This window comes from Rhinichthys klamathensis, unplaced genomic scaffold, assembly GCF_029890125.1.
Source record: "Rhinichthys klamathensis goyatoka isolate OS25496 unplaced genomic scaffold, OSU_Roscu_1.1 h1tg000082l_1, whole genome shotgun sequence".
Taxonomy (NCBI): domain Eukaryota; kingdom Metazoa; phylum Chordata; class Actinopteri; order Cypriniformes; family Leuciscidae; genus Rhinichthys; species Rhinichthys klamathensis.
In genome coordinates this window covers 2,096,745-2,112,244 of record NW_026606624.1, presented here as the reverse complement: position 1 = coordinate 2,112,244, position 15,500 = coordinate 2,096,745, and the positions used below count along the sequence as shown (strand labels likewise).

The 15,500-nt window shown below is 38.3% G+C and overlaps 1 protein-coding gene across 3 annotated transcripts in view; it reads right to left on the bottom strand.

Annotated features, from left to right (window-relative positions):
* The window catches only part of iqsec1b (IQ motif and Sec7 domain ArfGEF 1b), a 207,610-nt gene that overhangs the window by 122,760 nt on the left and 69,350 nt on the right, over nucleotides 1-15,500 (bottom strand). For 2 of the 3 annotated variants that reach the window (XM_056251411.1, XM_056251420.1), the window contains exon 3: nucleotides 13,653-13,760. The exons of the other annotated variant lie outside the window; for it this stretch is intronic. In XM_056251411.1, coding sequence (XP_056107386.1) covers nucleotides 13,653-13,760 — 108 coding nt within the window. The remainder of the gene's footprint in view (nucleotides 1-13,652; nucleotides 13,761-15,500) is intronic. 3 annotated transcript variants of the gene reach the window in all.

The following is a 15,500-nucleotide window of genomic DNA, read 5'->3' as shown; positions in this document are numbered from 1 at the left end:
TACATGGTGGCCATAAAGGGATGGACATGGTCAGAAACAATGCTCAGGTAGGCCGTGGCATTTAAACGATGCCCAATTGGCACTAAGGGGCCTAAAGTGTGCCAGGAAAACATCCCCCACACCATTACACCACCACCACCAGCCTGCACAGTGGTAACAAGGCATGATGGTTCCATGTTCTCATTCTGTTTACGCCAAATTCTGACTCTAACATCTGAATGTCTCAACAGAAATCGAGACTCATCAGACCAGGCAACATTTTTCCAGTCTTCAACTGTTCAATTTTGGTGAGCTCTTGCAAATTGTAGCCTCTTTTTCCTATTTGTAGTGGAGATGAGTGGTACCCGGTGGAGTCTTCTGCTGTTGTAGCCCATCCGCCTCAAGGTTGTGCGTGTTGTGGCTTCACAAATGCTTTGCTGCATACCTCGGTTGTAACGAGTGGTTATTTCAGTCACTGTTGCCCTTCTATCAGCTCGAACCAGTCTGGCCATTCTCCTCTGACCTCTGGCATCAACAAGGCATTTCCGCCCACAGAACTGCCGCTCACTGGATGTTTTTTCTTTTTCGGACCATTCTCTGTAAACCCTAGAGATGGTTGTGCGTGAAAATCCCAGTAGAGTAGCAGTTTCTGAAATACTCAGACCAGCCCTTCTGGCACCAACAATCATGCCACGTTCAAAGTCACTCAAATCAACTTTCTTCCCCATACTGATGCTCGGTTTGAACTGCAGGAGATTGTCTTGACCATGTCTACATGCCTAAATGCACTGAGTTGCCGCCATGTGATTGGCTGCTTAGAAATTAAGTGTTAACGAGCAGTTGGACAGGTGTACCTAATAAAGTGGCCGGTGAGTGTACATTACCATTTAAAAGCTTTGGGGGTGCTAAGATTCTTTTATTCCTTTACCAAGGCTGCATTTATTTGATCAAAAATACAGTAAAAGTAATATTGTGAAATTGTATTATAATTTAAAATAACTGGTTTCTATGTGAATATATTTTAAAATGTAATCTATTCCTGTGATGCCAAAGCTGAATTTTCAGCAGCTAAGTCACGTGATTATATTATTAATACTAGTGCAATGCCCGTGCAAAATCTGTTTTTGTGTGTTTTTAGTAGTTGTTGTTTTGGTATGTTTGAGGTATTTAAATATTCAGATATTTTTAAATCACAACCCTCTAATGTCAGAATGTTTATTTTGGGGAGTGGCCACTCAGTGTACAGTCTGGAGGGGTAGTGGCCACTCAGTGTACAGTCTGGAGGGGAGTGGCCACTCAGTGTGCAGTCTGGAGGGGGAGTGGCCACTCAGTGTTCAGTCTGGAGGGGGAGTGGCCACTCAGTGTGCAGTCTGGAGGGGGAGTGGCCACTCAGTGTGCAGTCTGGAGGGGGAGTGGCCACTCAGTGTGCAGTCTGGAGGGGGAGTGGCCACTCAGTGTTCAGTCTGGAGGGGGAGTGGCCACTCAGTGTGCAGTCTGGAGGGGGAGTGGCCACTCAGTGTTCAGTCTGGAGGGGGAGTGGCCACTCAGTGTTCAGTCTGGAGGGGGAGTGGCCACTCAGTGTTCAGTCTGGAGGGGGAGTGGCCACTCAGTGTGCAGTCTGGAGGGGGAGTGGCCACTCAGTGTGCAGTCTGGAGGGGGGGGGTGACCACTCAGTGTTTTAATAGAAAATGTTAAATAACAGCATTTATTTGGAATAGAAATCTTTTTTTACATTATAAACATCTTTACTGTCACTATTGATCAATTTAATGCGTTCTTGCAGAATTACTTTACATTTACATTTAGTCATTTAGCAGACTTTTTTATCCAAAGTGACTTACAACTGAGGACTAAACCAAGCGAGTCATCGTGAAGAGACAAAAACAACGCAAGAAGTGCTCAAAATACAAAGTTCAGACATTGCTCGGAGTAGCATAACCCAGGTAAGCAAGGATTTAAAGGAAAAGGTTTTCAGTTGTCTTTTGAATGCTGTCAGGGATTCTGCATTCCAGATGAGGGTGGGCAGATCATTCCACAAGCAGTCCTCAAGCAGTCCTCAGACTGCACACTGAGTGGCCACTCCCCCTCCAGACTGCACACTGAGTGGCCACTCCCCCTCCAGACTGAACACTGAGTGGCCACTCCCCCTCCAGACTGAACACTGAGTGGCCACTCCCCCTCCAGACTGCACACTGAGTGGCCACTCCCCCTCCAGACTGCACACTGAGTGGCCACTCCCCCTCCAGACTGAACACTGAGTGGCCACTCCCCCTCCAGACTGCACACTGAGTGGCCACTTGCTGTATTAATTTCCTTGCTGTATTCCTTTCTCTCAAAATTCAAAATATTTATTAGCCTGGGAAAACCCAGACATCTTCCGGCAAATTTAGATTTGCTCTGGAAGTTAGTCTGGCAAAGAGCTCATTCAAACCCATTTCTAATCCGTCGAAATCGCGGCACCAATCAGAAACGTTGGGGCGGGCTTTACACGATGACGACAGCACAGCGACGGTGAAGCAGATTTAGTACATTTACAAAGATGGATGCCGCCGTAGAACTAGGGGTGTGATGGTTATAGTTGAACACCGTCATTAGAACTCTATGCCAAAACCATGTTATTAAAATATTTTTTTTTTCACAAACATTTTTTATCATAGAGAATGTTTAAACACTTATATCAGCTTACGAGGGAAACGGAGGTGGAGTTAGTGGTGCTTCGGAGGCTGCTACTGCTGGAGATGATTCGGGAGAGGTCTGTGCACCCCCTCCCAAGAAGAGAAATCTTGGAGATCTCCTTAATAAACGCAGGTCTGAAATCTCTGACCCTGTATCGATCAGAGCGCGTGCTGACACGGAGTAAAGCCTTGTTTATACTCGGCGCGTCCGCACGAGCACGAAGGTGCGTGCGGCAAAAATGACGCATTCGGTGCGCAAGACTGGCAAGACCCCATTTCGCTTTTGTAACAGCGCGCACAGCGCCGCGTCCGAGGATGACCGACTTCAAGCCGAATCTGCCCAGTTTGCGCCTCTAAATTGCAAAGTTCATTCCAAAGTTTTTTTTTGTTAAGGTTTTGTTTACTGTGTGTGATTTATTTAATGGAAAGCACATTCACTTCTAGTTGTCTTGCTGTTCATTTTAAATAAACATAGAGCAAGTAGCTGATCAGTGTCTGCTCGTTTATTCAAACTAAGTTGTTCTATAACAAGAAGTGGACAGAACCATCTCATTGGAACTCAGTTGAGACAGTTGAAGCCCATTTTTAGCGATTTTTGAGCACTTCCGTTCCTGACGCGCAGACTCAAACCGACTCAAACTAAGCTTGATGACGTGAGCAACCTGTCTGACAGACGTTAATCTTCTAGTAGCTGTGCGTGAAAATTGCCAACGTTAATCTTGCAGAGACGGGGAACTTGAGCAAAGAGTTCTTTGGCGTGAGTGAGCAGGAGTAAGAATTCTGATTAATTATTAATTTGTATAGTATTTATTTTAAAATGTGCTTCTCCCTTGATGGGACGTCCCCCCGATTGCCTGCGAGCTTCTCTTCCTGTCTGTACGGTAATTTCTGTACAGCGCGACAGAGAGTCGAGTGGTTATGACGCAATCGTTGGCCTATTTTTACAAAAACTGTTTCTACGGGGCCATAATGTAACACAGAAGGTAATGGAGCCCTTTATACATTGTCGTGTTTCTTTAGAAATAAATAATGGACAAATGGAGTCTTTAAACGCCTCAGATGTAAAGTTATTCGCTGTCAAAGTGACGCCAAAATGAATGGGAGTCAATGGAAATGCTAACGCAAGTGAAGTTCTGCTACAAGATGGCGGCACCCGGCCGGCTTCAACTTCCGGTCGATGGATTACCCCCTTGGTCACATCCCTAATAACAGACTAGAGCCCGACCGATATATCGGCGAGCCGATATTATCGGCCGATATTAGGCATTTTCCAAACTATCGGTATCGGCATTTATAATGGCCGATAAATGAATATTTTAAAAAATGCGGTGCGGTGATTCATGTAAGGGTGGCGCTGCCAATAAAGCACCTAAAAGGTGTCACAAAGAACTGGCAAAAGTAATGATTATGAATACAACAAATATAGCAAGGAGACATTTTAATTGTTTATTAATAAACAAGTGTTTTCAGTCGGTGTCAGCCAAAGATGAAGTTGACGATGCTGACTCGCGATCTTCAGTGAACGCGCGCCAGAGAGAAATGCACATTTCATTCGATTACATAAGTCTGTCTGTCTTTCGTTTTGAATTGTTCTGTTTAAAAGTAGACATTTCAATATAGATATATTTCAATTCTCAGGTCTATACGCTGAGTTTCGGTTCATGAGACGAGCTCCAGTTCACACGCAGGCGCCTCCGTGTCGAGATTATCTATCGTCTGCTATATTTACTTCTTAAATTCAGGCAATTGGTTGATGAAACATTGATTAAAATTAAGATACAATTAATACAAAACGAAATTCACTTTGAAACGAAAGGTTTTGTGCTTTCTGTTTGATGTCTATGTGAAAGTTTCAAAGCATATTTTAGTACCGCTTTCAGAGCGCTCACGTCCGTAGTGCTGAACTGTCGCATCTGTAACATTGTTTTTTCCTCATAAATGCGAACACGAAAAATAAAATAAAATAAAATGAATATTTTATGTAGCCTGTGGAGACTGAGAGCCAACCCTTCTTCATCCGGTGGGTAGTAGCCTACTTGTGATTTGCGCAGTGTAATTCACAGAATTGATTTCTCTGCTACAAGCCTCTGTCACGTATTGTGTGAGCTTGTTGTGACTATTGCAAGCGTGCAGCTGAGAAGTCCTGATTATATTGTCTGCTATATTTACTTCTTATTTATTAAAATCCAGGCAATTGGTTGATGAAACATTGATTAAAATGCGTGGCGCGAGCGACAAATCTCCGACAGTAAACTGATTCTGCTTTGTCTCGGGCGCTTTCTCGCATCTATGGTAAACAGCTGTTGCGATGCGAGCAATAACGGCCGCGTCCGGTGTAGACACAGTGTTAAAGCTCATTCTGCCTATAACGCTACGTTACAACATCAAGCAATATTCCAATAATTTATATAATTATAACCCTTTATATAGGGCTATTTTGCATTAAGAGTAGCCTAGTTTCACGTTTAGTACATTTTGCTTACTAATTATTTAAAATAGTATAAAAGTACTGTACATATGTAATTAAAAACGTTTTCATTATGATATTATTAATTTTACTTTAGTAAAAAGATCTGAGTTCTTCCTCCACTGGTAGAGATTAGAGGAATTAAGACTAAAAATAGAAGATAATAAGGTTTTGTCAGTGACACTTTTTATATATTTATTGATACAAGTTATGACTAATTAAAAGACAAAGTCGTTAGTGAAGATTATGCAACAGTATTTAGAATATAATATAATATAATATAACATGCAATGCAAACTAGTTTGGTTACAGCTCAACTGTATAATTCTCATTCTATCATTCCCCCTGCCTCCATTACATATCTGTGTCACACAAGAGTTTGATCACCACATTTGAGTGATCATTGCAAAACGTGTTTATAAAATATATTTATTCTGTTTATACTGTGTATAGTACCCATCAAAAGTTTGTACACACCAATAGGAAAGTGTCCAAACTTTTGACTGGTATACTGTACTATAATACACATAAATAATATTGCTACTGTATTATAATATACACATAAATAATATCGGCCGATATATCGGTATCGGACTTTTTTTACTCCCTAATATCGGTATCGGCATCGGCCCCCAAAAATCCATATCGGTCGGGCTCTATAACAGACAAACGTCGCTCTGCATACGTAGTCTCCTTCATCGCTCTGATTGGTTTTAGGTCGATCCAATTGCGCTCAAAGGCATTTGAGCTACGTCCGTTGGTGACGCCCCTTTGGAAATGATTTGTCTATGAAGCTTTGCCAGACCATAATTCAGTTACAACTGAGAAATGGTCTGGTTTTAACCAGGCTAAATATTTATTTATTACTGACCCCAAACTTTTGAATGGCGTAAATATAAAAAAATATATATAATATAAGAAAAGGTCACACTTTAGTTTAGGGTCAAATTTTCATTATTAACTAACTTTTAACTATGACTGTTGCCTCAATAAACTCATAATTACTGCTTATTAATAGTTAGTAAGGCAGTTGTTAAGTTTAGGGGTTAAGGGATGTAGAATATGGTCATGCAGAATAAGGCATTAATATTTGCTTTTTAAGTAGTAATAAGCAACCAATATCCTATAGTAATATGCATGCTAATAAGATAATAGTAAGGATTGGTCTTTAAACTAGTTTTATCGAAAATAAATATATTAGAATGTATAAAAATAGTCTTATTAATTTATTCTATATACTATTTTAAGGAAAATTGTGTTTTATAACACAAAAGTGATGAGCTGTGAGGATGGAGGTGATATACTGTAGTCGTAGTCATGTAATTCTCCTGTAATCTTGTATTCCGAAACATTTGCAATAACTCCAGACATTTTTCTTATTTCACAACCTGTTATCTGATGGATGACGTAAAAAGGAGGTCTATGTGAAAATGCTGAATGAGATATGAAGTGCTACTGAGAACTCCCTCACTGTCCTTTCATGAAGCATTGCTCTATTGCAATTGCTCTGTTCCGTGCCCTTGACCAGCAATCAGTCAAGTGTGAGAGGGCGCGCACACACACACACACACACCTTCGAGGATCTGAAGGCCAAATAAACAGTCTGTGTCTTACACCTCTTGACTTTTAGTATCAGATTGTTTTGGCATAGGTCAGAATTTATGGTGTTATTGCTGTACACTTGCATAATACAAACACACATTCCACTGGATAGTATACTTCTGCTGTGTATGTTTTTCACAGTAATCCACATGCACTGTTAACTAATTAGTACAAATTCATCTGACTTAATTTGTTTAGCTCTGTTGATATGTCGATCAAGTAAAAAGATGGAAAAAAAACCTGTACTGTATATCCTACACTATATCTCTTAATTCCTTGTATAACCGTTTTAATTGTCATTGCTTTTATTTTGTGATTATTCTAATTAATTTCTGTGTAAAGCACTTTGAATTGCCGTAGTGTATGAAATGTGGTTAATAAACTTAACTTGCACATAATCAGTGAAGCTTATGTAAAATGCACATTATTTATGAAATTTATTTACATAAATAATAAAATGTATATATATTTTTTTTATTCGATTCCCAACCCAATCGGTCAATGTTTTCTAGTCAAAGTGGTTCTTGGTCAAAATAATCAGAAGAAAAGTGCATGGTTGTGCATGGCAACTAATAGAATGACTCACTTCTACTAGGCAATATTGTATTATAACCAAGCGGCAACCTTCCTGTCTCTTGAAACCAACACGGAAGTGACTTAAACTGCAATTCATCGACTGGCCGCTATACTCGCTGCAAAATAGTCTCAATCCCATACAATCCAATCATATAATAATAATCATATTAAAATAATCATATAATCCTCAATCTCAATCCATGTTAAAGTGCCTAACTTCACAGCAGAAAAAAATGTGTTTACAGCCTGGTGCAAATAGTGGTTTTGGTCTATATAGCTAATTTCGCCCTTCATGACAACTGTGAGGGGGGTGAATTTTTTTACAACTCATCCGTTTAAATTTCTAAGGGCGTGGCCACTTGAGTGACAGGTGGATTGCCGCTGCTGTCACTACTAGCCGTTTGTCTGTTAGCCGTCACGTCACCTCAGCTGCCTGATCTAAAGCTGTTCTCGCGATTCTTAATGTAATCAATAAAACTTTAATTCATGTAATAATCTTTTATTTTTTATCCTGATTATTTATATAGTTAAGAAATTGCATTTTTAGGTATGTTTTGAAACATTGTAAATTGTTATTAAGCAATAAGGCATAATATTTTTAATTTCAAGCATTTCATGTCATAATTCATTCTTAAACAGATTTATGCTTGTATTAAATTTGTTATCGAAAAATATCGTAGATTGTGAAAAAAACGTTAACTCTGATCATTTCGGATAGCTGTATGCTACTATCAAGTGAACTAAAAAAACACTAAGAACGAGAAATTTTTGATTTTACAATCTATAGTTTCGGTTATATACTAGTATATGAAATATATAAGTTAAAAGACATTAATGGTCGTTATAACGTAGTTTAAACGACTTGTATAATAAAGTGACATCTGATTTGTAACCAGGCATTAAAGTGATTACCCATAAAACGTGCTTTGAACCAATCGGATTGCTTGTGTCCTAAGCTGGGACTCATCACTTCGCCGGCACTTTGGCCTTCAAAAATACTCTTCAGAAACCTTTGGGTGACATCACGGACACTACGTCTATATTTTTTTACAGTCAATGATTATAACTAGTGATGTCAAATCGATTAATTAATCGCAATTGATCGTATCTAACGTAAAAGTTTGTTTATATAATATGTGTGTGTGTGTATATGTATATATATATATAAAAATGTGTGTGCATGTCTGTGAGTGTGTATATATATATATATATATATATATATATATTATATATATATATATATACATACACAAACACATTATATAAACAAACTTATATGTTAGATTAATCGCGATTAATCGATTTGACAGCACTAATTATATCCACTGATGTCTCAAATTAAACTCTCATTCAACACTTCAAGCTAAAAAAGAACATAGTCCAATAGCATTACAACGTGCGTTATTGAATCAAAGCACGTTTTTCATCTTTCAGGGGGTTTGTTTTGTGGAAGAAGAAGTTTTGTGGGAGCATGCTCTGCTGTTTTGCAGTCCATTTGCAGCTTCCATTGAAGCATGCTGGTTTGACTGTTGTCAAAATTCTTCCTCCTGTGGTGACAAGTTGAGATGTTATATTGACAAATCACACAGACTGGGCCAGTATACGCACTGTCACGGTTGACAACAAACCCACTGCAGAGCAAAAAAGATACATTCCAGAGCTCCAACCACCAAACTTAACTTCTTAAGACTCTTTAGAGCGGATGACAATTATTATATACGGTACAGTCACTACAAAGAACAAGAAAACCAACATACTAGAGGAAATTGCACTGATTGTGTATATAGTATGTCCTACAGACTAAAAGAGCTCCATTTACTCTCCTTTAGAAATGTGTGTGGCACAGTAGATATGTAAAATATGGTGAATGAACAGAAACATAAGGTCCTGATATATCAGGGATGGATGTAGAAGCCGAGGAGTTAAGATCAAAGTAGCTTGGATACGAATGTCTGCCAGTGGATTCAAGTATGTGACTACCTCCTGCTCAACACAGCTCGCATACTGATGAATTCCACACTCAGCCACTCCCTTTAATGGACACGCAAAGATCCCCTGCATGTGAGAACCAGAGGGGAGAACAGACATATATAATACAGAGAGTATATTAGCAAAAATGATTCTTTATCGTCTCTATGGTCATGTTTGGAATGTTTTTACTGTATACTGCATTAAATATGTTTTTTAATAATGTGAAATGTTTATGCTAAACTGTTGTCATGACCTCATGATTGCACGTTTTATTCAGCGAGTGGAATGTAGTTATTATCTTGAAAATCAAAACAATTATTTAGCAATTTTCCATCTTATTGTTCATTAAAATTTGTTCTCTTGACAATTCAATTTCACTTAAAGTAACAAAAATTAAATAATAAAAAGAGCGAAAAGAAAGAGACGTTAAAAAAAAAAATGTGGTTGATATTATTTCCAAAAACAAACACGCATAAAAAGCAAAGGATATTCTTGTTAACTTGGTCAATTTGGCCAATCAGTCCAATTTAACAATTTAATAAATAATTCATTAAAATGTTTTTAAAAAAGCAGAAAAAGAGATAATCCAACGCGCACACACACAAATAGAAGGTAAAAAAAAAAGCCAAGTGCATGCATTGCATTGTGTCCAGCTGATGTTATTCCACACATAAACAACAATTAACTTGCAAGTACATTGCACTGTGGAATACAGCATCCCATGCAAGGTTATATCACATAATGAAATGTTGCATACTACAAACAATACACAGAATGTACTGCATTACGTAAGGTATGTACTAGCAGAGTACGTATTAAGACAGTATGCAAATCCAACCAATGGAATGACACAACAGGTAACTTAGCAGCTGCTGATATATGTCTGCGTAGAGTGCAATCACCTGAAAGCCTTTTTCCGACAGCAACCACTACTATCGATCTCATGGTCTCAGAGTGGAGTCCTTGATTACTAATATGAGGCTTTTGCAATTAAGAACCTGCTCGTTGAAGTTCAGAGGCTGTAATTTGCATGCTAATACATAGCAGAGGCTAGAATCTTCTTTTATTGTGTCTAAAATCAACATTGGCCTTCAAATGTAATTGCATTCTTGATTCAGAATGTTTTTTTTTCTTGCTAGCTGGTAATGAAGTATATAAGAGCAGCAAAACAATACTATTTGAAGTTCGGTTTTAAGAAACGATTAGTATGATAGTCGTAACTTGTGTCTCTAGAATTGCATTTGGGTCTCTCTAATCAATAGCCATTTCCTTATTGCTTCAGAGCCATGTCAATTTTCAACCTAGGCTCATTGGAATTTTTTGCAAAACTCCAAAAACGTACCTATACATAGAATGAATTGGAGTTTCAGTTGAAATGAACACTAAAGGCAATACAATGGCAACAACTTGTATTACTTTTCACTCAAATTATGATTACAGAGGCAGATTGATTAATGACTTATTTTGCACTGTTCTTTGTACAATACTATGGCATGACCTCAAAACACTTTTACCGTAGTTTATGGTTTGTAAACTAATACATTGATTTTGATGTTTGCATCACATAACCAACTCCATTTGTATAGCTTTTCTGCTGTAGTAAACCTGCTTGATAGCTCACTTGGTACAGCATTGCACTTGCGATGAGAATCCCGATTCAAGTGAAAAAGAGTCACGATTAAAGAGATCAAAAAATTGGAGAAACAAACTAAATTGACATGGTTGCTTCGGCAAATGCGTTTTTCTCATATTTGCATTTGTTAACACTAAACCCTAAGCATAAATGATAGTGTACTATAGGTAGTTCATTATTTTCAATACGTACGTACAACAACCAACGTAATTAAACGCTGCGAGTGTTTTGGCATCGCAGCGGGGGTTTTTTTCAGTTTTTTTTTTTTGCTTGCTATGATACAGAATATCCGCAGAAGTGTTACTAGTATCTTATTTCACAAATAGTTTGTTTCTGTGTTGTTTCTATATAAAAATGTTGATACAATGTATTTGCTCTGGCTCTTGTTTTAAATTATTTTGTTCAGTTATTATGCTTGTTGTTGTCATCTGTTGATGTTGTACAAGCAGAATGTGGCGGTTGGTTGGTCAGTGTGGTATTTGTCCCACCCCTCCTCGCCTGTGATTGGACAGCTAGGTAAAAAGTGACAGTGCTGCGTTTTACCAAAAGTTGAATATTCTTCAACTTTTGGCAACCAGTAAAAAACGCAGAGCACTCAGTGCTTCACAGCGTGAGAAAGATGCTCAGTTTTCAACGTGACATTGTTTTCAACGTGGCGCTCCCATTGAAAACAATTGGAAAAATACATAAAAAAAAGCTTTGGTGGACACAGGGCCTTACGGTATTGACACAAATTTCATGATTCAATTATTATTAACTTATTCTGCTTGCACAACGTCAAGTACAATAATAACAGAACAAAATATTTCAAAACAAGAGCCAGTGCAAATACTTTTTAACTGAAAAAAATGCTGCGCTACCAAAATGCTCTCAGGCGCCCACAGCTAGGCGTTTTGAGCAGAGCTTTGGTGGACACGCGGCCTTAGTGCCATGCACTTACTGGACATTTAACTTTAAAAGCAGCGTAATATCATAAATATAATAAAAATGTTGCCACATTTTTTCCAATCAATTCAATTTTGGTGGTGCCTTTCTGTTTTTGGTGGTGATGTCTTTCACATATCCCAAAAATGGTTACTGTGCATCCATCACTAGTCTCAACATTTTGTTTTCATTCACAGGCCTGAGCCCATGCTCGCACACTTTAATGTTCTTTCATTTCATCCTTTTATCATTGCCTTCCCTGCATGGCTCAAGCAAAGTCTGATCTCATGAAACCAGGATTGAGAGATCTCCAAACGCTCCACCCAACTGTTTGAGCCCAAGATCCCACGGGATGACCGATGTTATTTGTAGTTGCACTCTAAGCCTGACATGTTATCTCGATCCGTGGTCAACGGCAGTTAATGTTCAGGGACGTCTCGAGCCCTCGCGGTAATCACTAATGTTTATCAGAACCTGTCATCACCAAAGCTAATTAAAAATCATCAAACAAGGCTAAACAACACAGCTAATTAACAGGACACGGAATAACAATCCTCCACGGACGCCAGGCTAGCATGAATTTTCATACAAACTAGCAGAGGCTTATAATCATGAGAGATCTCTGGACGTCCTATTGGCTATGCTTGTGTGCTAGACAAAGACTACAATCTTTTCTATACTAAATATATTGTGGAAAACTTTTCTAGCATGTAGCAATGTCTTATTGGTATGATTTGAAAGTACTAAACATTATATATCTTCTGACTGCCTGTACGTTTGTGCAGCACAGAAAATGGAGGACTAAACATTGAGGATTAAACAATGACACTGATACACTGATCAAAATGTTTAAATAAGACTCATAAAGGGGAAAAAAATATGAGGGTAGCTGTAGACGGAGTCCAAAACATTTCACCATACCTGCCAATAGCAAGTGAAATGTTCAACCATAAATAATTCATGCCAGGGGCGTAGAATTTAGTAGGGACGCTAGGGACGTGTCCCTACCAATATCCAGTGACACTGATATATCCCTAGCAATAATTTCAATCAAAACTTAAAATATATTTATATATTGATGTCCCCGTCCCCACCAATTTCAAAATCAAACCTACGCCACTGATTCATGCCATACATGAAATTATATTAAGCATTATTTTTATTATACATTTATTTAAATTCATGTTATATTTAAATAAAAATATTATTAAATAACTGTTATATGTATATTTTTCTATTTAATTAAAATTATAATATTTTTATATACATTTAACAATATTTTGTAGTTTATTTACAAAGGGAACATGGCAATTGGACTCTGGCATTAGACATCCACAGTACAGTTCAGTCAGAACTGTCATTCATGGACAGTGGACAGAAACTGAATGATGTGGTATTTAAAAAGACATTATTCAAATTTGATACTTTAAGCCCGTCCATCCAAACTAGCGCGGTAAAACCCTGCACCATTCGACATGTCACACAATCAGCAACACGGCATCCTACTGCTCCGCAGCGGGAGGAATCTATGCGTTTCTTCATTTTCCATCTGAGTGCACCATCAGACACAGGAGGTCCGCTTCCACAGAAGCCACAAAGCAGGAGCATTACAGCACTACTGTGGCCCAGTCATGGCAGACACATCTATTAAATGAACATGGATTCGTATTTTTGAGCAATAAGTCGTACAGCACTATGATAGGAGCATGACAATTTGCATTACCTGACACCAAGCCACAAATATGTGTGGAGAAAAAGACAGTTAGTCCATGCAGCAGCTCTGCGATATTAGCATCTTAAGTAAGTATTAAACCCTTCCATTTACCCAAGAGATGCAGACTTCCATTTGCGACAGGGGTAACTTCTTCGACACAGCGGCACAATAAAGTTGCCAGGGTTATATGTGACATCGAGGGGCAAAGAAGCGTGCCGTCTTCAAAAGGAAAAGAAAGGAAAAGAGAGACATGTTCAGCTTACAAGAGGTTCTTGATGTTCGGTCATGCTTCAAACAGATCACAGTCAACAGGGAACAAATCACAGGCAAGCCGTGATACAGTCTGGAATGTACGAAAAAATGAAATGTACTGAATTGGAATGATGGAAACACGCTGTGTACATGCACGATCAAACCAATTATGGTTAATGAGATTCATCCATAAATGAACAGTCATCGTTTACTCACTCGCATGTCATTCCAAAACAATATGACTTTCTTTCTTTAAAAAAACAGGAGAAATTTTGAAAAACATATAGGTACTCTTTTCTATGCAATTACAATGAACAGAAATTAGAGCTACAAAATAAAAAAATATAATTATCATAAAATAAGTCTATAAGACGTGTGCTATAGCTAGATATCTCCTAAGTTGTACAATAACAAAATGGACTCAAAAATAGGGGTTTTCGCATAAGAGGAACCTTTTCGTAGTTCCTAAAACTAATGGTGAAAATACTCGGTTTTTGGTGTGTTCGCTCCGCAGGAACTAGGAACGATTTTAGTTCTAGGAACTCCTTTTAGGGGAACTAAATTAGCTCCTCCTTCAGAGAAGGGTCAAACCCAGCACAATATAGGAACTAGTGATGTAAGTGTACACTGATTGGCCGAACGCACGCGAAACACCAGCACTCGCCATTAAAAAAAAATGTATGAAGATTACAACCTATATATTTACTCCACAAACTAACTCTATGAACATGGAAACAGTGATACATTGACCTCTTAACCTGCTAAGGAGAAAATCCAACGCAACTTTGAGGGGATCAAGCAAAACATGATTATGTATTTCTGCTCAGCTAGCGAGATTGGACATCAACCACATGGCAAACGCTAATACTTTTTCATATACGGTCTACTTTCTTTGTATGACTGTTTTATCTAATAACGTGTTAGACAGGATTGTTAAACAGATTGTAAATTAATGAACATGGAGAATGGGAGCGCTGTGTGCACAGGCACTGGCGATCTCAGCGCCGTCAAAATAAAAGTCACAACAACAAGCTTTCAGCTTTCAGCGTTTTTCAGCCTGAGGGTGGCACTCGAATGTTGATTGACAGGCTTTAAGTACAATGATATCTAATTGCCTTAAAGGTTGGGTAGGTCGTTTTTGGTCTAAAAAACTTTTTCCCAAATTTGTTTAAACTTTCTATATATATCAATGCATAATTAAAATGTAAGTACTCTGATAAAAAGAGTATAAAAATCGAGTGACTCTAGACCGTTTAATCTGCACTAAACACAGCTCATTATTTCCTTCCGGGACGAAACAAAGGATTGGCTTAGGCGACTGTCACTCTCTCGCAACCATGGCAACACCCCCGCTGCTACATGCGCTGCCCACATGCGCGCACTCGTTTGACTCGAGGAGGGTAAGAGACTAGTAAGAGACACAATTACATGCAAAACACGGCGTATATGTTATGAATCTTACACAAAATTCACCTTCATCACAGTGTAACTGATTGTAATGGGAAAACGTGTATCAATGCAACCTGTTTTTAGCTTTGCTTTATGTTACTAGCTCGTTAACGAATCAAACTCAATATATTTTAAACTTTAACAGTATCGATATGCTAGCTTGATAGTGAGTATTAACAGCCATGTTAGTTGTTTATATTCATAATGATAAAGTTAGGTATTTTATTACATGTGAGTCTGACATGATGTCACTACATG